Raw genomic sequence first — 25,935 nt, forward strand, 5'->3', positions numbered from 1 at the left:
ACGCACATACAAATATTTAAACACCAATGCTGTTTTGTTTGTCGGGGATGTCGAGGTTCGATAAGCATGACCTGAAAAGAGTTTTTGGAACTTAGGAAGACGCTGAAGACGCATGGAAATGCTGTCGACTTCCTTGGGTCTTTTAGCGTTGCTCTCGACGAGAACAAGTTTCAAATCTCAACAGTTTAAAACTCCTTAGCGATCGCCCATCCATTGATTCTTTTCAAAACTAGGCTACAGTAGCCGTGCCTCTGTTACTTTAGACAGGCCAACTTTCCCCCTGCTGGCGCGCGCTCCCGCGGTGACTGATTTAAATAAATTCACAAATCCGACCTTCATGATTTGCTTGCGAACTGCCTACTCATATGGTTAAACAACAAATATAGCAAACATTACAAAAAAGAACAGACAACGAACGCCGGGCTAAGACAGCCTAAGTGAAAAGGAGAATAGTGGAAGCTCGAAAAGGTTTAGAATGACAGTATCAGAGGAGGATTGGCGTGACTGTCATTACCTACTGCAGAAACACATGTCTTCGTCATGGACAAGAGGGTTGTTGAACATGTTTCAAAATGAACACTTCCCTCAACGTCGGCTATTTTTTCTCTTTCTCTGGGAATGTTTTAGGACCTAAACTAAACTTAAATGGACTGGCTGAACTACTAGGCTACAGAACTACTGACTGAGCCGCGCCATGCACTGGCTGCCAGCAGATACACCCGAGGCAACACAGCGTGAGCGCAATCACCTATGTTCAAGACACTTAGGACTATATTGCAATTACAAATTACGAATTAATTATAAATAATTATATATTTTTAATGTCCATTCGTCCATGGCTTGTAAATTTCGTCTCGTCTTAGTCTCCTTGACGAAATATTTTTTTATTTTCGTCATATTTTGATTTGCTTGAGGCAATTTTTAGTGCGTCATCGTCTCGTCATCGTCAAGGGAAAAAGGGGCGTTGACGAAATATTTTCGTCATCTTCGTGGTTGACGAAATTAACACTGGTTCGCAGTCGTCAGGAGGGCGAAAAAAACGCAGCTCCAAATACTTACAAGTACAAGACCGCTCTCAGGAACGCAAAACAACAGACATGCTTATCAGACCTGCATCTTGATGCGCGAGAAAAGGGAAAGCAGTAACTTCCGGGTGAGCACGCATGCCAGGGCAAGCGTGCACATCACCCGGGGGTTACCATGTGACTTTGTTGATATTTAGACCCGACCTATATGCAAGCATGTGATTGGCGGTCAGAAAGAATGAAATAGAACCAAAACAGCACATGCTAGCTAACAAAGCCAACCCGGCACACAGCAAAAAAGTGACTAGAGCCCCCACACTGTTATAAAATGCTAGATGCAGTACTAACATCACTAACACTGAATGAGTATGTAATAACGTGGCAGTGGGTATGCACAGTATGACACTCAATGATGGCTGCAAGTAGAGTGGCCAGACGTCCGTCTTATGGACGGACCGTCCGTCTTTTCAGTGCCTTGTCCGACATAAGGCACAGCATTAAGCCGGACAAAAATGCATGAAATTGCATCAAAGACACGCACATTTTTGGGGGTAGGATCCCCAAACCCCCCATCTTAAAACATGTCCTCATTTTTCCTGTCACTGAGATGGTCACCCTAGCTGCAAGTGTACGAGGGCAACCAAACGTTCCTTCCAGGCCCTGGGCCCTCGCAAGCAGGCATCTATTGTAGACAGACCAGCACAGTCCTGAGCCCTCTCCAGACTGGCTTTCCTCTGAGTTCACAGTTGTGAGGAAAACACCACACAAATCCATAAAATAACGACGTTCCAAAGTATCTACAGGCACAGGTCCAGTATCTAAACACTGCATTAGCACATGTTAGCTCCGACGCTAGCCTCACAAACCCAGCATGTGAGCTGGAGCCTCCAGTGTTCCTATTCCTCAAGTGGCTCTCTGGACAGTTATCGGGCAAATACACAGGCCGCGACAAGAGCAAGGCGAGCGACAGAAGTAATTGACTTTGTATTGAGTCGCACAACAAAAGCGATTCTGTAGACTAGAGGCGATTCGCATTCCGAGAGCGACAATTTGTAGTTGAACTCCTGACTGTTATGCTAATGAGCTATGACGCGGTTCAGCGACAGGCCGCGACAGCCAATGACTGCGCGGATGAATTGTTATACAGAAGTCCCAGAAATACAGAGGTTAATCGACGCCCCTGTGCAGACATGTGGACATGTTCATGTGCTGTCTATTCTACAAACACTTTGTAACACTTGCTTGAATAGTAAGCCTTGAAAGAATATGCGGCTTGGGCAATTTGTCAAGAATATCATGTTCCATGTCTCGTGATCGGGTCAACAGAGTAGGCTACCATCTTTTTTAAAAGATATTTTTGGGCTTTTTATTGTGACAGGACAGTTACAGAGGGACAGGAAATGTGGAGAGAAAGAGACGGGATAGGTTCGGGCAATTCACGTCTGGGCCAACAGAGTACCATCTTTAAAAATGTGCCAGGTCAGGTGCCACAACCTGTAGTTGAGACTGACAGAGAAAACGGGTATCTCAGGCCCGTTGTTGACTTGTGGGCCTTGCGATGGGAGATCTCAATGCTGATATTAGAGTCAATCTCACTGCCATATTTTTGGATGCATTATAACCATGGTAAATGAGTGTTGCTATCTCTCTGCTAAAAGCTGTCAATTCACTCAAATAATAATCTCAAGATTTTCACCCTCCACTGACCCCAGTATCTCATTTTGGAGGAGTGATGCAAAGGTTGCCGACGGTGTCCAACCCCAGTGGCGGTTCTACCCATTTGGGGGCCCTAGGCGAAATATATACATGGGGCGCTCATGAATTACTTTTTCTGGTATTTACCATGGTGGGGCTGACTGTTGGGGTCACTTATGGACAGCAGATTTTAGTGGGGCCCAAGGCAATTGCCCAGTCTGCTTTTGGGTAAAACCGGCTCTGTCCAACCCTTATATATTCATCAGGCTGTAGACAAACACATTGCTTTCAATCACCTGTGTCATTTGAAAAATGGGGAATGCCAGCACAAGAACAAACATGTTCATCCTGGACTTAACCTGGCATACCCATACAGGAGATGACACAAGAACTGAGCTTTGTCCAGCATTCAGTTTTCATTGTGGGAGTTCTGGACATTCTCTGGAAATGAAGAAATCAACACTGACTTAAAGTTCGATGGATGGGGAAAGGAGGTCGTAGACAGATTTAAAGCTACCGTTTTCTGATGCATCACAGCTTAATGCAGGACTAAATTCTTGAAGTTGTTGATGTGGCAAACCCTTCTTTCGAAGAATGTAAGCAAATATGTTTTCCTTTAAATCACATTGATGTCCACATATTGAATGTGTGACAAAGGTCCAAAACGTTGAATAAACCCCCAGGGTAACGCTCCACATAATAGTGTGGAGATCTCAGATTTTGATCAGAGGACAGTCTTTGAAATGTAGATCTGTTATAGAAATGTAGAGCGTACATACACATTATCAGCCCCTGCCTGTCAGGTTGTCCTAAGAAAAACAAGAGACGGATTAGTCAAAGTAGCCGTGTCAAATCCTACACTCCTCTAAGGAACAGTTCACCTTTTTTTGATTTTCACATATTTGCTGCATTTCCAAGCATTATTGATGAATGTGCATATCATTTTCATCTCAGTGTTTTCAGTACTCAGATTTGCTGGATCAGAATTATTAGCATAGCGTAGCATAATCACTGGAAGTAAATGCGGAGCATTAGCATCAAGCCACAAGTGATAACAGGACGGGATTAAATAGCTGTTTTGCACATTGGTGAACTTTGCATTGGTTTTAAAGTAGTTTATAATTACATTTGATGATGTTTTGTTTGCTGCCCATAGACTTGCATTGCTACCCATAGACTTGCATTGCTACTCCTAATTTGGCTCTACTGTTAATGCAGGTAATGCATTAACACATAGACGAAAATGATATGCACATTCATGAATAATGCTTGGAAACACTGCAAATATGTGAAAATAAAAAACTATTCCTAGAGCACATCACATTTGTTGGACAGAAGTTCTCATCAAGAGGAACGGAGTCAGAGCTAAACAAAGTGAAGGCTATCTTGCCCCAGCCTACCTGTGTGAGATGAGGTGCTTTATGGGCATTCCAACTACCTATTTAAAGGTCCACTGTGTAATATTTTAGTTGTTCATTTCCGGAATTCATAGGCCTCCGGCCCATTCACAAATGTTACCTTTTTCGTGAATACGTACCACCACCATTAAATTCCAAGTATTCATTATGACTGGGAAAAGCCTTGCCACTTCCTAGTGGCTATACCAAGAGGTCATTGGCTTAACAATGCACTAAGCTTTAGATGCATTACAAGTCTATAAAGCCTCGGCTATTGTGAATACTTTTGTGAATCATTATAAAACTTGGCCTTATGAATATAAAGCTTATTTAACTCTTCTGTAGATCTATGCATATCGAAATTCTAGACCATGTTGCCATGCTTCTTTTCACCAGAGGGGGAATGATTAAGACATTTAGCTTTTTGACATATAAAGTAGGCTATTGGAAGTATTGCAAAAGCCAAGCATTTTTGTATTTGATCCGTTTATGTGACGGTTTGTGAGTGGACTTCACACAGACACAGACTATAAGCAGACATTTTCCTTGAAAAACCTGTTGCCAATTTCACGGACTTCAATGATAGATGATGTATTGTAACTGTAATACTGTACAAAGCTACAGTACATCATGGGAAAATACCTCCCTCTGCTGGTTTTTCTTTGTCATCAACACCATTACCACTTTTTGCCATAGGGTGGCAATCACATACACATCATTTAGGCTATCTTTCCCCTCCTTGTTTCAGGGGGGTTAAATGAAACTCCTGCACCTGCTATGTTAACTGAACTAGATATTTTCAGCTCAAAAATGTCCTCAAGTTGTCTCATAATGTATTAGGAGATAGACGGACATTAGTCTAGGCCTATATTTTTTTTCTTGTTTTAGTAGGCCCATAATCAACTTGAAATGTTGATGTCACAGACATGTAATTTAATTTTATACACATTCTATCTGGGCTGAAATGTAAGATTTCTACTACTCTTCTACTTTTCCCTGATTGACTGGAAGTGACCTTGTTGCACACTCTGTGGAAATCCCTTCCTGCTTTGGTAATCATCTTCCATATACCACCATTCTGAGTCAGGCAAAAAATCACAAACCCTACACGGCCACCACTGTTACACAGACAGTATTTCTACAAATGTCAACACGTTAAATTAGCCTGTATACGTTAGATTAGAATCTTTATTTTCACCATGGGGATATTCATCTTCACATCAGGTCAGAGAATCCGATGCATTTGTAGACCTTTTTAATGAACCCTTGAATCGGGTTGCAGATGACACTAAAAGGAAATGAGTAGTAGCCTAAGTAAAACATAATACCAGAGATATTCTATAGAGATATACCTACATAATAGGTTTCTATGGGCACCTAACGCGACCAGGTTCCGGTCTGCCTAAAGGGGCATGTCATAATGCTCCTACAATGAATAGAACAGTCCTTAGGTCTGCCTAGGTCTGCCTAAGGGGGGGCATAATAGAACCAGGAAACAATGGGCCAATGGAACCTCTCTCTCTCTACTCTCTCTGATAATACGGTAGTCATAATATTCATTTAGTCACTTAGGCCAACTGATAGGCCTATATATAGGCTATATTAATTATTATTATTATTATTTATTTTAGAAGTTCCAGTAGGCCTAGCCTATAGGCCTATCATGTCAATTGCATTGCTATGGAGCATTGCGGACATCACATTATCATTTTATTTGTAACCATGGCTCATCAAGGAGGTAAATGAAAGGAGGTTAAGGGTGTGTTATCTGAATAGACAGCTGATATCCTGAGTGTTCGTCTTTATCTCGATAACACTTCCCAATTTAGCCGCAAAAGGGGATGATAATGACTGCGTTTGTGACTCATTGGGTTGCATATGGGCTACCAGCAGGCCTTCTGTCAAACTTTTTGAATAGTCCTATGGGCAAAGCAAGAAAAGATGGAAAGCCCCGGTGAGCTTGTTTGGGTTTTACGCAAGCACATCTTCTATTGCTTTCATCGCAACAGCCGCCTTTGCCAGAACGCGCGTGGGTCGATGGGGGTTGACTTATCTTTCCTTATCTTATAGGCACCTACGCCTACGTGTGGTTCTGATGTTGATGAGATGCTGTTCAATAGGCTACCTCAGTCCAGTTCCGGTGATGACAGTATTTTGTGTTGCGCCAAATAATGCTTTGTCTTCAAAAGAACCAAAATAAATACGTAAACTTAGAGAAGTTTGGTTTGTGTCGTGTCTGACAGGCTCACCTGGCTTTCAGTTTCAGGCTCAACGCGTCACAGGCGCGTATTCACCAACCAAACTTGGTCAGACTCTGTAGACAGCGGATGGGTGAGGCCACCTGCGCGACGACGTCACACTCTCACCGAAATACCTAGCAGGCAGTCATATTTTCGCAACGGGATGTTGAGTCAGTTGTAGTTTCGACGAGCAAGATAAGACATCGGGAGGAACTAGGGACCATATTGGATAATTCTGTTATTATTATTTGGAACTTACCGAGGATATTATTGGTTCCGATGGGGATGTGTAGGTGTGTGCGACTCGGATTGGCTGTCATTCTGGCACTCCAGGTGAGTCTTGGTTTGGTGATCCATAGATTTTGCACGGTTTTGTTGGAATAATAATCACTGCGCTTTGTGTTGTTACATAGGCCAGTGCTCAGTGTTAGAGGATCCTTTACTCATAATAGAATTAACTGAAACATGTTTGAGATAAAGAAGTCTGGGTTGTTGAATATACTATAGTTGGAAGAATTTTAGACCGCAGGTGTGTGTGTGTGTGTGTGTGTGTGTGTGTGTGTGTGTGTGTGAGAGAGAGAGAGAGAGAGAGAGAGAGAGAGAGAGAGAGAGAGAGAGAGAGAGAGGAGAGAGAGAGAGAGAGAGAGAGAGAGAGAGAGAGAGAGAGAGAGAGAGAGAGAGAGAGAGATTTCTGTTTATTCTCATAAGGACATTTTTGAATGGCGTTCTACTGAGGGTTTTTTTGGTATGTTTAGGCCTACATCTTTGTTTATGGTTTTGCTTTGTTTGCTTTGCTTTTTTTTTTTTAAAGGCTCTGTCGTACACAGTCTCGGAACAACCACCATGTGCACCTGGCTTTGATTCAGAGCTCTACATATTTGAAGTGAACAGAGTTCACCTACATGTTGGCAGGAGGCTTGGGAAAGGTTTGTGATGTCTTTTGTTATAAATCTGTGAACATGCTATTGAGGATGTGTTTTGGGGAAACAATAAGCCATTGATTGTCAACCTTTACTGAACCATTACATTTCCGTAAAAGAGGTTCTGCTTTACTTTGATATAGGCATCTACTGAGATGCAGGCCTAATCACAGATCATGAAGTGGTTTTAAAGTCATATAGCTTGTGAGTGAGTAATTTTGGTAGTTTATAATATACTGTATGCTGCCCATTCACAAAATTAATATATTTCATGAATATTTACAAAGTAGATTAACTAATATGTAGGCCTACTCCTGACTAGAGAAGATTTTGCAAGATGTCTATGATTGCAATTCAACTAAGATATCCAACTAATTCATGTATGAAAAGTGTAAATTTCCTAGCCATAGGGAATGTTTAGACTGGTGCTTGTAAATATTCATGAAAATGTTGATAGGCTTTTGAATGAACATCATATGTTCTGGAAATAAAAATCTAAAATGTATAGATCTACTTCTAAGGCTATGAGATGTGTGCTTTCGCTTTCTTTGTCTTTTTGTTTTGGTGTCTGGTGACTCTCAAGAGCTATCTCCAACATTCTGCTACATTTGTTTTACTGCTGTCCCTGCTATTTGTACTGCTGGATTGGTAAGAACTAGCTACTTTGACCTTCACCTAGATGTATCACTTCGGTGTGGGTGTCAGCTCAGAGATTGATGAGGTTGAGCTTATATTATTGTTCCTTTTCATTTAGCCGTTATCCCCTTGCCACAGAGCCTGTGTTAGTCTTAATATGTTACGACTCTCTGTAATGTACCGGTAATGGAAATTTTGTTATGATGTATAAAGTAAAAAGTGAATAGGCCTGTCGACTGGTCCATCAGCATTAAAAGGCTAATAAGCCGTAGGCCCCTTTTCCCCAGTAGGATGTGTAGGCCTAAGTGTAATGTAATTTGGTAATGTTGCAATTGGTTACTACTAGGCCTGCAACAACACCTAGGCCTACTACAACTACTATCACTACAATGGTAATATGCTCATATTAGCAATGCTAATATATTTGTTGTTACTGTTGCTCTTATTATTACTTTTATTATTAGGCCTACTTTACCTATAAGAAGATAATAGCTGAATATAGCCTATGCTAATGTAGCAGGAACAACAGAAATAGGTGACATTATGAGAAGACAGCTGTGTTTTAAAGCAAAACTCAAATAGAGAAGTCCATCCTGTGTATGTCAGATGGCAAAAAAAACGTTCAAGGTTTGTTTCTGAAACAGTTTGTGTTAAAACATGAGGTGGAGAGACAGAAGAAAACCTGAACAGGATTGTAAACGGCTGTAAGGGGTGGAGGTTGGGCTTTGTGAAAAGGCTTAAGATTAAATGTGGACCCAGTATTACCTTGGCTCCCTCAGTTCAGTCAGGATGGATGAATAGTGGGTGTACTTGAGCATGTCTCAACAAGGCCAGGCAGACAAACTGGTTTTGCTTTCAGGCTTTGTATTTGATTTTGTGAGGCCCAATGATTCTTCGGATAAGCCCACATACACAACTACCTTAGCTTACCTTAGCTGTGTAAAAAGAAAGCAGAGTGCCTGAACGTTTGGGTACTTTCCCAGTGTGTGATCATGCATGATGGGTCTTCATGTGTCATTTACTTTAGTTTCACATACTACGTTGACCATTACACCACTTCAGCTGTGTCACAGACAGAAAGATGGTGTTGTAACAGGTCTTCAACTTTCTTATTCACAGCTGTGTGATGACCCTGACGTCTGTACAGGGAGTAGTCATAGATTTCCGCTTCCTCATTTTAAAGGGCCAGTCAGTGTGCTACATTTTAGGTGTCCATTTATCGACATGTGTGATCCCATTTCACAAACTTTCATGATTATGTACTATTTCAATTATTCTTTTAGGATTTAAATGTTACATCAGCAAGGGCATCAAGGGGAAGGGGTCTTAACTTCTTCATTGGCATTCTGGTCTTAAAGTGATACTGTACCATTTTTGGAAATGAGCTCATATTACACTTTCCCTAAAGTTGAATGATTGATTTTTCCCTATCTCCTGTACTCTCAACCGTTCTCTGAGTATGGCAGTGCAAATTTGACCTCCATGCTAGCAATTATCATTGAATCCAGTTGGCGGCTAGGATTCAATGTTAATTTCTGGCTTAGAGGTAAAATGTGCACTGCCATACGACTGGAAGTACAGGAGAGAGGTCAAACCATTGACAGTAAATAGAATGGACGCCAAATCAACGCTATTTGCCATTCAACGCTTTGAAGCCAGATTTGGGAACATTCCAACTTACATTCCACCTTAGCAACGCCAAACGCAGGTGCTGATTGGACAACAACAAGACTTCTAACGGTCAATCAAACCATGTTCTGATGTTCATTGGTCAATTTAACTTTTAATATCTCTCTAAAATAAAACATCACCACAAAAAATCACCACCCTGGTAAGTTGGAGAGCAAGGGGACCTACTAGTTGAGCGAAAAATGATCCCCCTGGAGTGGCATTTAAGGGAGATACAGGGTTTTATGTCTCTCATAGGAATGAATGGGATTTGGCCATTTTTTTGTCTTTTTGGGTCCAACCTTGGCTCCAACTTGGCTTCAACAATGAAATAGAATTTTGGCCTCCATTCTATTTACTCTCAATGGGTCAAACTCAAACATTTAACTCATGGGGAGGTGTAATATGACCCTACTATATTTCCAAAAATGGCACAGTATCACTTTAACGTAGGTCTTTACAAAACAATGAATTCTAAAGTTGCAACAAGCTCATTTGGTTCATTAGCCATGGAAGTTTCATTCCATTTGCAACCTAAAATGGTCTGCAGGTCTATATGTCACATACAAACCCTCCAAAAACACAAACCAGTTTCTGACTGACCAACAGACCGAGGAAGGCCTGAAGCAGTCAACACTTTCCACATGGTGTTTAAGCCCTCGCTCTCCCTTGCATGCTTCTGTTCTCCTTCCAGTTGTCTTCGATGACTGCACCGGTCGCACCAGGATTCTCTTTGATTCATCAGACAAGAGATTTAAAGTGGACACAGACGGGACGGTGAAGCTGAAGAGACAGGTGACGCTACACGATGGACACAAGAGGTTTGCAGTCCATGCCTGGGACTCCCAGGGCAAGAAGCACACGGTGGATGTGCGTCTGGAGCTTATCCAACCTCGCCACCACCACAATGAGCAACAACAGGACCAACAAGTGGATCTACCCAAGGTAACCAGAGGGAACACGGCTCTCTACTGCTCAAACTCCTACCTGCACGGAATACGGTGCTTATATTTGTGTGCTTAGATGGTCTATTCACTGTAATGGTATGATGTTTGTAGTTTTAAGAATCCATGTGGCAATGGGGTGATTGGTGTGGGAATGCTGGCTGCCCTCTATCAGGGAATCATAGATGTATATAACGGCTTGGCTGATGTGTGTCTCTGTAGGCTACATATAAATTGATATGCTACAGCAGGACTAGATGGTTTGCTAGTCAGTTAACAAGCTTATTCTGAAGGAGGTCTCTGCAATGCATTGCTTATATGTGTACTTTAGGCAGGACATACTGGGATGGCTATTCCTTTGCACTGCTTTATACACGAACAGTACAAGGCTTGTTTTTCCTTTATTCCACTTCAAAATGACACATATCAGACAACAGGGCTTTTAATGTTTTCCCTCCACAGCCAGATGCAACTGAGGTCGCCCCAACTGTGCCAGTCCTGCTGTTTCCAAAGCCATCTGTTGGTCTAAAGAGAAGAAAAAGGGACTGGATCATCCCGGATATCAAATTATCTGAGAACAATAGAGGTCCTTTCCCAGAGCAGTTGTTCCAGGTAAGTGAAAGCCCATTGGGAAACTCCAACTCCCATTGTCATTGTGACACAGCACTCCACAGCACACAAGTGAACACTGCACACAACGAAATTGCATTTATGCCTCACCCGTGCAAGGGGGCAGCCCTCAGTGGCGCCCCATGGGGAGCAGTGCGGTGGGACGGTACCATGCTCAGGGTACCTCAGTCATGGAGGAGGATGGGGGAGAGCACTGGTTGATTACTCCCCCCACCAACCTGGCGGTTCGGGAGTCGAACCGGCAACCTCTGGGATGCAAGTCTGACGCCCTAACCGCTCACCCATGACTGCCCCAGGTACATGCTGTATGGGTGGTGGATGGTGTATTTTGGGATGTGGAAGAACAAAAATTAAGTCCGCAACACCAGGCTCCTGTTTCTCTTTCTTTTCTATGACGTTTCAGGGAAGTAAGCTCTTCATGCTGCACGGAACGTCATATTAAAAGAAAGAGAAATGAGACTCTGGTGGTGTTATGTTTTCTTAGCTCAACCGAGTTTGGGATGTACTCATGGAGATGTTCAGGACATTTGTCAAATCATGATATATATTTTGAACTGTGTAGATTAAAAGCAGCCATGCAAAGGAAGTGGGGATCACCTATTCGATTACAGGCCCAGGAGCGGATCAGGACCCAAAGAACCTGTTCACAATTGACAAGCTTGGCTTTCTGTACATCACCGCACCGCTGGACAGAGAAGCACAAGCAGAATATCCGGTAATTTTATGAATATTTTTACTCTTATATTCAATATTTCAGTCTGTTTGGTATGCATATGAATGGCTGAAACAACAGTAAAAAAAAACATTTAAACTGTGATGTAATTTTGATGGAAGTTGCATTCAACAAATTGACCGTCTATGTTTTTTTTTTAATTCCATTCATTCCCTCAGCTCTTTGCTCATGCAAAAATGGCAAATGGTAAAAATGTTGAAGACCCCACGGAAATCAACATCGTCGTCATAGACCAAAATGATAACAAGCCAGTATTTAAACAAAATCCATTCCTGGGGAGTGTTGCAGAAGCGGCAAAAATAGGTTTGTTTCTTTTAGTGTGGTGTAAGCTTGTCCCTCTTACTCTGTAGAAAAAGATTTCTTATTTCTGGCTTTTTATTTCTGGACTTTGCATTTTGACAAGTAAAACTACAGTATATCTATATTGTTTCACTGTATTTCATAGAACGACTTAATACATCATTGGAGTTTTTTGCCCTCCTATGTTTTTAAGTCTACTTTAATAATTATTAAATTAATTGTGCAGGAACTGAGTTCATGGACATTGTTGCTACCGATGCCGATGAGCCTGGGAATGATAACTCGGACATCAGATATAGTATTACAAGTCAGGACCCAAAGGTGCCAAATGCGGAGATGTTCACAATCAACCCTGTCACGGGAAAACTCATGGTGAACTCTGCTGCCCTGGACAAGGAGGTAAACCTATTTCGAAAAATAAGAATTGTATGTCATTTTACAGTCTTTGGTGTAAGTGCTAAAGGGAGAGAGAAGCACTATGGAATTGGTATTACTTGAATTTATTTTTGTCTATTTCAGAAAATCCCCAAGTACACTTTGGACATCCAAGCAGCTGATATGAGGGGAAATGGACTAACTGCCTTTTGCAAAGCAATCATTACCGTGACCGACAGCAACGACCACGCTCCACAGTTTGAGCAGTCCCAGGTAATATAAATAGGAGTGTCAGTTGAACTATAGATATGTGAACCCAAACGTGTTCAGTGAGTATTTTTGTGTTTGCTAAACTGACGTGACATATGTTGTTCTTCCAGTACACAGCGTCTGTCCCTGAGAATAAAGTGGGGGTGACTGTGGTGAAGATGTTAGTGACTGACGGAGATGATCCAAACACTGATGCCTGGGCCGCCAAGTTCAAGATCATCAGTGGAGACACTGACGGGGTGTTCAGCATTGAGACTGACATCAGCAAACAGGCGGGCATCATCAAGACAGTCAAGGTGCCTAAGATTTATGTCATGGTTGTGAGTTGCGACTGCAACATTTTTGGAAACAGCCAGAGGTGTCAAAAGTAAAAGTACTTTTGTGGTGTAATTATAATACTAGCACATGACATTACATAGCTGTTACACCATTTACTCTATTGTACTTAATGAGATACATGGACTCTTTTGTTACTGAAAAACACTGAAAACCTAACAAGGACCAACCAACTTGATCCAACCAGTGCAGAGTTAGCTGATCGTAAGACAAGTACACGGGTCTACTGGTTACCCAGATAAGTTAGTTGCTTTGGAAGGAAACTGTGTCTTCTTTTTTACTTTTACTTTTACTTTTGATACCTCTGGAAACAGCTAATTTTACTCCTTCCTTTGAGTTAATAAATTGAGTTTTAGTCTTTTCTCAGAAAGTGCACTGAAGAAGGCTTAGGCTGAAACGTCTGTCAGGCTAACCCACTAAAATAAAAAATACAAGAATCACACTCGAGAGTGCGGCTTTTTTTTACAAACAAAAAAAGGCTGTTGTTCCAGCCATTCTCTAGTCTGGTGATGTTATTGTAGCTCCATGCTAGATCACTGAATCTTATAGGACCAACAATCTGCTAGCACTTTGCAGTCTAATTCAAGTCTTTCTCTGACATCCCCCTTCAAGCCTCTGGATTTCGAAGTCATTTCCAAGTACACGCTTGTGGTAGCAGTGGAGAATGAGATCCCTTTTGCAGTACCTCTGCCAACAGCCACCGCTCAGGTGGTGGTGAATGTGGAAGATGTCAACGAGGCTCCCGTCTTTGATCCTGAAGTAAAGAAAATCACATCTCGTGAAGATGACGCAGTGGGCACCAAATTGGTGCTGTACACAGCCACTGATCCAGATATAGCCAAGAAGCAGACGCTTACGTGAGTGCAAACAGACCCCCCCCCCCCTTTCGGAATTGTGAACATTAAGCTTTGTTTTAAGACAGAAGTTATGTGTTGACTTTGTCAGTTAATAATGATGATTCAAGTCATGAAATGATTCAATTCTGTCACAGTCCTGGCACTTAGATGTTTGAAGCTAATCATGGTGGATGAATGTAGTTTCGCCAAGCTCTACCTGACCTCCAACCATGTCTGCTGGAGGCAGAATTGAATTGACTAATGTGTTTGGAATGCAGGTACCGGGTTGGTGACGATCAAGCCGGCTGGCTCAATGTCGACAGTGCATCAGGATTGATCACAGTCAAGAAACCCATGGACCGTGAATCTGTTTTTGTCAAAGACGGGCAGTACAAAGCTGTCATTTTGGCTACAGATAATGGTAAGCTTTATGTACTTCTCTTCAAACCTTTATATTATAATCACTTTAACAATGGTAATATATAACTATAATGAGTAAACTATATTTGATTCTTATTACTAACTTCTATAATTACTAACTCAACACTGAGAGAATCGATTTAACATTTTCTATGTGTGTGAGTGTATTTGGTCACAGCAACCCCCTCTGGAAACATTTTTGTTCCCAGATGTCTGTTAGTTTGAGGATTGATTTTTAAAAGTATCCATCCCTTTGTGTCTACAGATGTCATCCCCGCCACTGGCACTGGAACTCTGATGATTACATTAGAGGATGTGAACGACAACGCTCCCGATATTGTGGAGAAGAATGCACGCTTCTGCAATGAGGACACCATTCCTGTGCAGCTTGCAGTAACAGATAAAGACAGCGAAGCGAATGCCGCACCCTTCAGTGTGAGGCTGGTGGGGGAGTCAGGCAGTGACTGGACAGCAAGGATGAACAGCACAGGTGAGGTCTCCTTCATTTGTGTTTCCATATGTTTCCCATACATTTTCTACAACATTCACTCTTAACATGGAGAGAGAGAGAGAGAGAGAGAGAGAGAGAGAGAGAGAGAGAGAGAGAGAGAGAGAGAGAGAGAGAGAGAGAGAGAGAGAGATCAGTGGGATTACACATGTAATACTTGCACAAGATTCTACTTCATCTGTTGGTGACACTGGAAGGTGTCACTGTACTGACTTTGGTCATGGTCTTAAATTTCTCACTCCGTAAACTCCATAATGAACTATGTACAGTGAGTATTAAATTTGACTCTCTTAGCTTTACAACATTTATGGTGCAGTTATCCTGTTGTTGAGGACTTGGCAGTGTGCCAATCCAAACAGGGATTCAATTGATAAATGTGATAAATTGATAAATTGCTCTTTTTCACGATACCATACTGCTTTTTGTTTCAGCAAACAGCATCATTCTCACACTGAGAAGGAAGTTGGAAGAGGGGACGTACAGTGTCAACCTTAGTGTAAGTGACAGACATGGCTTTAATAAGATACGGACCGTTCAAGCGGATGTGTGTGACTGTAAAGGAGATGGGCAATGCCAGGGTAAAATCGCTGGAGCTGGATCACCTCTCCCCTTCATCCTGGGAGCCGTGGGAGCTCTCATCTTATTGCTACGTAAGATTGCTTTTTTTCACGTTTACGTTTTTAATTACTTGACATTTTTTGATGTTTGACCCCTCATGTTTATGCCTTAACCCTTTTCATCTGTTGTGTTTGCATCATGCTTTTACTTTTTGTGCAACACACTGGACTGCTTTGCCTTCAAAGACCTAAGGAGAGGGTGGAGGAGGACGGGTCTGAAAATATACTGCTTGCTCAACTTTTTGCCGGTGGGCTTCCCTAAAGACTGTTTTTACCTCCTCCAGTGCTGATCCTGCTGCTCCTTCTGTTCATGAGGAAGAAGAGGAGCGTGAAGAAGGAGCCTCTTCTGCCAGAGGACGACGTCAGGGGGAATCTCTACTTCTACGACGAGGAGGGTGGTGGAGAGGATGACCAGGTGAAATCAGTTCCCATGCAGTGCCAGCTTTTTTGTTTTTTGTTTTTTGGTAACAGTTTATATTAATGTCTGCTTACAAAAGTATTAATAACACTTTGTAAATAATGAACAAATGATGAAGAAAGCATTAACAAATGTTTGTAAATGACTTGTAAATGTTTGTAAATGTTATGTTAATATTTTATATTTATCAAACACGTACAAATTGTTTGTAATTGACTAATAATACTCTGTTAAAAGATTTGTGAAATCGTGAGCATAATATTTGTAGATATTTTATTAAGTATGAACAAAATTTAGCTAATAATAAAAAACATTTGTAATTGATTACTAAGTCTTTATAAGCAGACATTAATATAAAGTGTTACCATTTTTTGTTTTTTTTTGGAGGGGGGTTCTTTCGTGCCTTTATTATTGGGTAGGACCGTACGCTGTAAAATGTTGCAGCCAGTTAAACCTAGAAAATTGAGTTGCCCTGCTGCCTTAAGTTTGTAAGGTTAAACTCAACTCGAGACTTAACTCAACTCGAGCCTTTCTCAAGTTGAGTCAACTTACAAAACTTTAGGCCGTAGGGCAGCTTATTGTTTTACGTTTAACTGAGGATAGAAATTGGTTGGACAAGGAGAACTGCCAGTTTTCCATTAGTTTTTATTATTAATAACAAACAAGCATACTGTATTCTTTCATTTTTTCAATTTTATTTGTTTAGGGGGAAAGCCCCTTGAGATAGGATATCTCGTTTTCGAGGGGGCATGTTTTTGAAATGCCAAGAGAGTTTTTAACCTGCAATGAATCATAAAAGGAGATAAAAAATCGTCTTGTTAATACATGCACTGGAGCAGTAGCGTGCACATTTGGACATTTTGGTGGGCAGGTGCTGAAGGGGGTGGGGGTGTTAGGGATATGTGGAACTTCTGGTTGCCTAACTAGTCTGTAAACTAGGGGCTATATATTCACATGTTTTTGATCGTGAAACATTGGGTGATTGTCATGTCAACATGGACCACAGTAAACAAAAGAAACTCGCAAAAAAGAGCTTTCAAATGGGGTGTTTTTGGTTCAGTATGGCAAGGGTAGTGATGCTTTAGCACTACCTCGTCCCTATCTTTGCACGCCTATGCACATAAGTATAGCCTGTAGAGGATAAATGTCTAAATAAAACACATGTTTTGGTATATAATTAATTAAATCTGACAAGTTTTCAAGCAAGTACTACTTTCTGAAATAAAAAATTACTTGTTTGCATTAACTTGAAGACAGAACCTATGCAACATTGCAGCCGCAACAATAGCTCATTGTTTAAAGTTGGCTAGCTTGTCAACTGACCAAGATAACAATGCTACTTACTCAGGAAAGGTGACACGTTATCCATTCATTACAAACACAGAATGCTATTTTGTTAACTTGGTGTTTGCCAAAAGAACTCTTGTGGAGTGGGGACAAGAGTGGGGACAATATTTCCAGTTTCAAGATGAGCTTTTCCGTCCTGAGACCTGACTACTTCAGGCAGTTGTTATAGACATGGATGCGTGTGAAAGGAGTCGCTCTGCATTTCAACCCACCCACCTGAATGCTATCAATTTAGTGAATTCAAGCTTCATCAAGGGAGAGAATGTCAGTTTTAATTCAAAGTGTCTGCCGTGACCAATGTTGTCGGTCTACGGTTGTTTTTGCCAAAGCAAGCGCATGTTACAAGAAGTCACATCATTATTTCCCTTTTAGAACAGGTCTGTACACAGCAGAGTTAGAACAGCATCATCTTCTCATGGTAGCAGGCCCCAACAGATATGACTGATGTGGCAAAGCAGTAAAGAATATTCCCTGTAATTGTACTGTAACCTGTGCCGACTTCTTTAGTCATTCAACCAGAATTGCAGGTCAGGGCAAGTAGCAGTGATGAGGGTTATATTCCCAGAACTTTGCTTTCTCTTTAGCGCTCCCTCTATACTGAGTATATGTCAGCTGACTAATAAGTTGAGTTCATACTGTAGGCTTACATACACTACATACAAATGTATGATTTCGGAACCATTTTTCAGAGACTATGAATAACATAAAAGCTTTTATTTACTCACGGTGAGCAGTCGAATGAAGCCTTTTATTACCAATCCTCTGTGTTTAATATTTTGGAATGATAATGACAAACTGAAGCTATCCAAAAAGTTTGAGAAGACACCTGTATTGACACCTCTGTGTCTTTGACTAATGGCCAGGACATCTTCAGAATCAGTAGAATCAGGATCAGAAAGTTAAGAGTATACTTTTATTAATCCAGAGGGAAATTCTGTCAGGATATGTATGTGCATTCATGAGCATTACTGTAAAACACGCTGTCTGTTTTCCCCCAGGACTATGACTTGGGTGTGCTGCACAGGGGCCTGGACAACAGACCTGATGTGTTCAGGAACGACGTCATCCCCACCTTCATGACCGCTCCACAGTACCAGTACCGGCCCCGGCCTGCAAACCCTGACGACATCGGGAACTATATCGATGATGTGAGTCGACTTTTGATTTTTTTTTATCGCGAAGGCGGTGGGGTTCATGGTGTGTGATGGTGTGTCTTGGATTTGTTTTTCAGGAGAGGATTACGCAAATCTCTTTTGCCCCACTCTTGCTTTTCATGTCTTGACTTGCTCAGTGGTACACTAAGCCCTTACACCAGGTGGTTTAGAAGTAACCTTAGATGAGTTGGAGAACAGTGGGAGAACAGACTGTGTGTGTGTGTGTGTGCGTGTGTGTGCGTGTGTGTGTGTGTGTGTGTGCGCGTGTGTGCGTGTGTGTGTGTGTGCGCGTGTGTGCGTGTGTGTGTGCGTGTGCGTGTGCGTGTGCGTGTGTGTGTGTGTGTGTGTGTGTGTGTGTGTGTGTGTGTGTGTGTGCGTGCGTGCGTGCGTGCGTGTGTGAAGAATGAGTGTTGTTTTTTATTTTAAGTTCAAGATTTTTTTTAAGTACGTGAAGTCTCTGCTGCATATTTTGATATAGTACATTTTCGCTGACTGGCCCGTGTGTCTGTTTGTGTGTAGAATTTGAAGGCAGCCGACAACGACCCCACAGCCCCGCCGTACGACTGTCTGCTGGTGTTTGACACGGAGGGCGCGGGCTCTGAAGCGGGCACCCTCAGCTCCATCGAGTCCTCCAACTCTGGAGAGGACCAGGACTACGACTGCCTGAACGCCTGGGGCCCGCGCTTCAAGAAGCTGGCTGACATGTACGGAGGAGGAGAGGATGATGATGACATGCTGTGAACCAGCGAACATTTCAGGGTTTTGTCGCCTCTTAGTGCATGTGAGCCCATCTGATGGGCCTATTTACATGTACGCTTTGCTGGAAAAATAAACCCTCAACTACTTCGTAACAACATTGCTATGACATTACCAAAGGGCCTTTAGAAACAGATTAAGAGTTAGGTCAAGAGTTGGTCATTTATTTCGGTGACAACCATGTAATAACCATGCAATAAGGACTCTACTCTACACAAAGTTATACATGTATTGTCACTGGAATGGGAATGACCACATTGGAATGTATTAGTAAATGCTGTTTGTAATATCATACTGGTGTAGTGCTGTAGTAATAGAACTCTTTTCAACAACAGCGTTACACTGGTGGAAGAGTATGAGGCTACACCAAAGCAAACCTTGTGCACTAGTATTTTTTGTTTGTTCTGTTCAATAGAAATTTGGCTTGACCTTGTCAGGTTCATGGCAGCCCATTTGTAATGACTATGGCACAGGCAGGCTAGTTTCCGCACTACTGATATGGGACCTGACGCAGCGCATTACCGTAAATGGAAGTCTCCTTGGCTGGGGGAACACAGCCCTAATAGCAAACAAGTTTTTTTGTGTTTTTGAATTTCCCTTGTTAATCATTAATAATCTACTAGAAACTACAGGCGTTCCTCACTGGGCACACTAAACTTGCCAATGGCTATTATGGGCTTTGAGAGTGTCAATGATCGCAGCCTTTGTTTGAAATGTATAACTTCGGCGCAGCATATTTTCAGCACAGGAGTGACAGGGAAGACAGTGTGAAATTTGGGAATACTTCGGAATATGTTCAGAATAAAGTTTATATTAAGGTATATAAAGCTATATCTGAAATGCTGCAGGCTACTTGCTGGCTACTCAACTTGAATATCTGTTTCCAAAAACAGTAGCATGAACACTGGATATTCCCTAAGGCTGTGCCCTCTCCTTTTATAAAAACAGTCTTTCCCCAGTCATTATCAAGGTTCAAAGTTCGATATGTGTTACTCATAATTGTGTATTGTGTGATTTGATGTGGGTGTGAATCTTTATTTGTTGTTAGGGAATGGGTCTGTGGTGAGTGAGTGTGACGAGTGGTAAGGAAACCTTGCTGACTGACTTTGTTCCGCACAATTCCTTCTCTTGCACTAGCGCAACCTTGCTAGCCTTGACATGTTTTCATCTTGCATAAAAGTGTGAAACAGTACATTTGGTGCATCTTTATCGCAACATAAAGCAGTTGTCTATGTGCCATCTAAGCATTGGCTTGCTAATCTTCATTTTCAATGTCAGTTTTCATTTTTCAATGTCTAGGTCAATCTTTAAGTTTCTGTTTAAGCTTGCCCAACAAGTTGTTGTTGTCACTCATACGATTTAAGAATTATTATTTTAAGGTTGTGAAAAACAATCTGCCTACTTTTTGATTTGTGACATTTCAGTCATCCTTATGTTGACTGATTAGGCCTACACAATTAGCTTGAAACATGATATTGAGTGAAATGGCTGCTTCAACATTGTGTAGTAACTATTTGCACATAACTAGGCTAAATATTTTGTATGGTATATCTCCATGTTTTTTTTATAAACGTATCATTCCAGTCTACTAAAGATTACTTTTGTGTTGGTCATTTTTTCACATACTAGAGTTCAACAATCAGTTTTGGTGCCTTAAAATATAATTCTTGTATTTTGTATTTTGTATTAAGGTGCCTGTATACATATATTTCAGAACATGTGAAAATATGTAATCTCAGACAAAGGCACCACTGACTTACAAGATGAACTATGTACAGACATGAATGTAATGTATATTTTAATGAGAGTTATTGATGATAAAAAATAATTAACACAATAAACAAAACTGTAAGAAAAGTTGTGTGTTTTTTTCATTTGCAATGTAGGCTACTGCCTGAATCCCCTCACGTAGGCTAGGCTAAGGCCAGGGGTGTCAAACTCAAGTTTACATTGGGCCAAAATCAAAATCTGGGACAAAATGGCGGGCCAAACTCAATATTTATTACGAAAAAAATGACTAAAACTGTGCAATTTATACTGAGACAAATTTCACAATCAAACACTCACATTATTCAAATATGCCTGCACATGTATTGTCATTAAAGACCATGAGCTTTTACACTGGCCGTGACCAATATTTCTGTGATACACCAAATGATGTCATATTACCATATTCATATATATATATAGGATGTAGCCTATGTTTGTGTATGTGGGGGCCATCTTAAATACAAGTTCGAAATGATCTGGCAGACCAAGTAAAATGACCCTGTGGGCCAGATTTTGTCCGCGGGCCTGAGTTTGATATCCTTGGGCTAAGCAAATGTCAAAAAATCTCTCTGTGTAGGAAGGAACCAGATGATGGCACCTGTCTACTGTAGTGGGAAATGAATGGGAGAAGGGGACAATGGGTTCCTACACCAGGATTAAATTGAAGGAAGTCGCTCAGCTCAAGTAGACTAAAAAGATGACACATCTTTCAAGTTTTGATGACACCTCTTTCAACCACAGCTGCTAATTGAAACTAAACTGCTTTGATGACTTGGTGAAGGACTAGGAAGAGTGTTGCCACTCCTGATATGACCACAGGGTGGCAACCTAACACAGTGCATCTCAGAGCTCTGATGCGTCTGTCGGGGATGAAAGGGCAAGAATAACCTAGGCCTATATTATATTATATTATATTATATTATATTATATTATATTATATTATATTATATACGATTAGATTAGATTAGATTAGATTAGATTAGATTAGATTAGATTAGATTAGATCCAAAGCTAACTTTAATAATTCGAGGTCAGGGAAACACTTCAAAATTGCCCTTTTAAGGAAATGAATTAGTTGTCATCATATTGTGATTAAACACATTAAACATACCTCTATGATGGGATGTTCTGAAGAAGAAGAAGAAGAAGAAGAAGAAGAAGAAGAAGAAGAAGAAGGAGAAGGAGAAAAAGAAGAAGAAGTGAGTGGTGATATTGAGGTTCCACAGAAGAATTAATGACTCGAATTCAGTCTTTTATAGGAGTCAAGGGCAAAAACGTTGATGTGTCTTTCAAGTATGACAATGACACCGTTATTCATTTGATTATCATCTTGCCAGAACGCGTAGACATCAAAACTAGGCCTGTTTGTATTGTGCAATTTAGGGGATTTCGAAATAGGGCTAAACAATAAAATATTGGCAAATGAGGGGTGTTTTTTTAAGGAAAATTCTTTGGAAAAACTTTTTACTTGGATTGCAGGCTTTATGTTGTGGTTTACATGTAAAAGAATAATTCCATGACAGCTGAGAAAATGTATTGTGACAGCTCGAGCTCAGTGGCGCTGCGCGACTGTATACTGAGCCGATGCACCTGTTTTGTTGGGGTATGTTGATGGACAACGCGGTTCGGCCCCCTTGCACTTGTCCTTTCACTCTAATTGGTTAGGGGGGATGTCTATGCTAATTTATGTCGACCCCCTGCACCTGACTCCCCCAGCTCCACTGAAGAATGTGGGGGCCAGGACAGGCTCTCAGCATCAGCTATTTATTCAACAGGCCATCCCTCGCCATGAACTGCCATTCCAACATTCTTCCGTCGCCGTGTGTGTGTGTGTAGGCCCATGTGTATGTGTCAGTCGCTGTAAATGACAGGGTTCCTATGATATTTCTAATACACCGGTCGGAATATTCTTCAAGATGCCACGGTCCTTTTTGGTGAAGAAACACCTCCCGTGTAGGAAGCCAAACTATGGAAGGCTGGATTCTATGGAACACGGTAAGCGCTTTGCGTTTTTATCTGGCATATTTGAATAAATCCCGCATAACCATTGATTCATTATGCGTTACAGCCTAGCCTAATGCAGAATTAAACTTACAAACAGACACTTGAAGGTAACGCATTAAATCAACTAAACGTGTTCTATACAGTAGCCTAACCTATGAATTGTTTACCTTACTAGTTAAGACTTGGAGTGTTAAGATTATGTCAAACAAAAGTGATATTCTTCGTAATTTTGGCCGCGGGAAATTAACATAGGCCTATTCCTCGGATACCAAGACGCCTGTTGCGTGGAATTAAGCAGGTGCAGAATCTCTCACACAAAAGGAGCTGATTGTTGAGTCCCCTTTTTGGGTTGTGAAGGGCCCTATTAAACTCGATGAACGGACTAATACAGTGCCCTATGAGGCTCCTTTTATCCAGCAATCCCTGTTTTTGTTCAACTTCATCCCTTTAAGCAAACTAGCACTCAACCTTTTCAGTGGCGCGAGTACAACTGAAGGAGAGGAGAATGCTGATGAGGCTGCTTCTGGATACTCTGTTTTTGTTGTATACTCTAAAGAACTTTTTTTGATACAGGCGCATTTAAGCTGCATCCAACTTGTAATACTTTAAATTAAACGTGTAGCTTTATTGGTGCCTTAAAAGCCTCTAAATTGGGAACTACACCATTAAGTGGTGAACATTGCGGATATGTCACCCCACAGATGACATTTATAATTGGCAGGTGTTGTGGTGATGTAGTAATGTAATAATATTGCTCTGCTGACCGGCCTCTCAAATGTTTATGCTTTGTTATTACAGAAGTGCATGCCAGTCAGCCTGAGTTTCCATACAGTGTCTCCAGTCGTCAGCAGCAGGCCATCCTGTGCTGGGAAGCGGAGCCGTGCCTCACAGCCTACGCTCCAAGTGCCCTAACAACGCAGATGGACCTCTTCCACGCGCAAGTGTCAAAGACCATGCACCACCAACAACCCTCGCAAGCCCCCAGGGTGCAGGAGGAGCAGCACACCTTCTCGTCGCCAGCCCCTCTCCACCACCCTCTCAGGGACCTGCACACGTCTCCAGACCCTCCGAGATCCAACACGCATATCCCCCAACACCTTCACCAAGTACCCAGGGAGGTGGTCGTACCCAGCGGAGCCGCCACGTTCCTTGGGATGCCCGGCGCCGGCGGCCAGGAGCGCTTTGAGTGCTTCGACTGTCACAAGGCCTACTTCACCTTCTCAGGCCTGGCCAAGCATCGGCAGCTGCACTGCGAGTGGCAGTGTCACAAGTTCTTCAGCTGCAAGTACTGCGAGAAGGAGTACGTGAGCCTGGGGGCCCTGAAGATGCACATCCGCACGCACACGCTGCCCTGCGTCTGCAAACTGTGCGGGAAAGCCTTCTCCAGGCCGTGGCTGCTGCAAGGACACATACGCACGCACACAGGTATAAGAAGGTTCACATGCAGGCACAAACTGTATACCTGCATGCACACCTGCATGCAGCATGCAGCATGCGCACAAACACACACACACACACACACACACACACACACACACACACACACACACACACACACACACACACACACACACACACACACACACACGCACACACAAAGGTTCATGGGTATGCTGTACATAAACACACACACACACATATAGGCAGAAAGGAGAGACATAAAGGTAATGAAGACATAATATCAATATGCAATGGCATTTCAGTAAATGCCTGAGAAAATTATTCTCATTAGAAAAGGAAGAGTACAGGTCTATAGGATGTTGAAATGATTACCCATCTACTTTGCTTTACCGTAGTAGCCAAGTAATGTCATATCAATTACATTAACATCGTGACGTGCAATTTATCTAACAAACCCTCATTCTCGTCTTACACGAGGAGAGATTGAAAGGGGTAATCGGACTTCAATAGTTTCATAACATGAATTGGAATTATTGCATGGAATTGAAATACTCGTTTTGCCTTGCATCTCTTTCACAACTTTAGCTTCTAACCCAGTTGTTGTGATCTATTACAAATGACTGAAGCCTTCATTCATTCCATTGATCTGTTTGTAGGAGCAGTGCTCATTAATAGGCATGCTGTAGTTCTGCCAATGTCAGTCAACAGTAGTCATTTGGCATGATGTTCAATAACCTCTATTCCTTGCTGACTGACAGTCCATGTGCATTTCTTATTGGAGAAGCCATTTGCTTGTTCGCACTGAATCCATAAGACATTCACTTTCTTTCACTTTCACATCCACTGTCTACTATCCTCAGCCCTCTGCTGTTTAAGTATCTGTAGGTGAAAGCATTGTTGCTAACCAACAGGGTGTGTATGCGTGTGTGTGTGTGTGTGTGTGTATGTGTGTGTGTGTGTGTGGGTGCATGTGCGTGTGCGTGTGTTTGTTTCAGGGGAGAAGCCTTTCTCGTGTCCCCACTGCAGTCGGGCGTTTGCCGACCGTTCCAACCTGCGTGCCCATCTGCAGACCCACTCGGACATCAAGAAGTACCAGTGCAGGAACTGCTCCAAGACCTTCTCCAGGATCTCGCTGCTGTCCAAGCACGAGGAGGCTGGCTGCTGCCCCATGGCCTAATGATGACCAGTAGTGTCAGAGTGATGCATCTCTACTTCCTCTTCCATTGACTTTAGCTGTCAGCAACTAGACTTCTTCTTTGCACTTGAAAACATTTCACAACTCCTCATATCATGGACAGTCTTCAGCCCTTCAACACATGACTTAGGGGGAGGAGTGAATGCTTTATTTTTTTGTTTTTGTATCTTTTTAAAAAATGTGTATCTGTATGAGCAATTTAGTCTTTATTGGATAGGACCTTGAAGAGCGGACATGGAAACCAGTGGTCGAGATAGATGGGTAAGGGTCAGGAAATGACCTAGGCTGGATACCAACCTGTTTTCCCATGAGCAGTGAGCCCTTACAAGACAGGGCCGTT

The 25,935-nt window shown here is 41.9% G+C and overlaps 2 protein-coding genes across 2 annotated transcripts; both read left to right on the forward strand.

Moving 5' to 3' along the window:
• Positions 1-6,427: 6,427 nt before the first annotated feature.
• Positions 6,428-21,069, forward strand: cdh31 (cadherin 31). The gene is made up of 16 exons (XM_063188703.1): positions 6,428-6,690; positions 7,169-7,283; positions 10,276-10,526; positions 10,988-11,137; positions 11,718-11,870; positions 12,047-12,191; positions 12,415-12,587; positions 12,708-12,836; positions 12,944-13,129; positions 13,782-14,026; positions 14,284-14,426; positions 14,691-14,915; positions 15,365-15,583; positions 15,835-15,965; positions 18,314-18,463; positions 18,989-21,069. The coding sequence occupies exons 1-16, from the start codon at positions 6,637-6,639 to the stop codon at positions 19,208-19,210; spliced, it is 2,691 nt and encodes an 896-aa protein (XP_063044773.1). The 5' UTR covers positions 6,428-6,636; the 3' UTR covers positions 19,211-21,069.
• A 1,767-nt stretch (positions 21,070-22,836) lies between these two features.
• snai3 (snail family zinc finger 3) lies at positions 22,837-25,713 on the forward strand. Its single transcript, XM_063188715.1, has 3 exons — positions 22,837-22,990; positions 23,798-24,424; positions 25,396-25,713. Exons 1-3 carry the CDS (start codon positions 22,912-22,914, stop codon positions 25,575-25,577), a joined length of 888 nt encoding a protein of 295 aa, XP_063044785.1. The 5' UTR covers positions 22,837-22,911; the 3' UTR covers positions 25,578-25,713.
• The last annotated feature ends 222 nt before the right edge of the window (positions 25,714-25,935 follow it).

Source organism: Engraulis encrasicolus, chromosome 22 (genome assembly GCF_034702125.1).
Source record: "Engraulis encrasicolus isolate BLACKSEA-1 chromosome 22, IST_EnEncr_1.0, whole genome shotgun sequence".
Classification (NCBI taxonomy): Eukaryota; Metazoa; Chordata; class Actinopteri; order Clupeiformes; family Engraulidae; genus Engraulis; species Engraulis encrasicolus.

Bases quoted from the DNA above. Each gene is read 5' to 3' on its own strand.
- cdh31 (XM_063188703.1), top strand. From the start codon at position 6,637: ATGGGGATGTGTAGGTGTGTGCGACTCGGATTGGCTGTCATTCTGGCA. The intron at 7,284-10,275 runs GTTTGTGATGTC...TTCTCCTTCCAG, and splicing joins TGGCAGGAGGCTTGGGAAAG to TTGTCTTCGATGACTGCACC. The intron at 12,588-12,707 runs GTAAACCTATTT...TGTCTATTTCAG, and splicing joins CTGCTGCCCTGGACAAGGAG to AAAATCCCCAAGTACACTTT.
- snai3 (XM_063188715.1), top strand. From the start codon at position 22,912: ATGCCACGGTCCTTTTTGGTGAAGAAACACCTCCCGTGTAGGAAGCCA. The intron at 22,991-23,797 runs GTAAGCGCTTTG...TTGTTATTACAG, and splicing joins GCTGGATTCTATGGAACACG to AAGTGCATGCCAGTCAGCCT. The intron at 24,425-25,395 runs GTATAAGAAGGT...TGTTTGTTTCAG, and splicing joins ACACATACGCACGCACACAG to GGGAGAAGCCTTTCTCGTGT.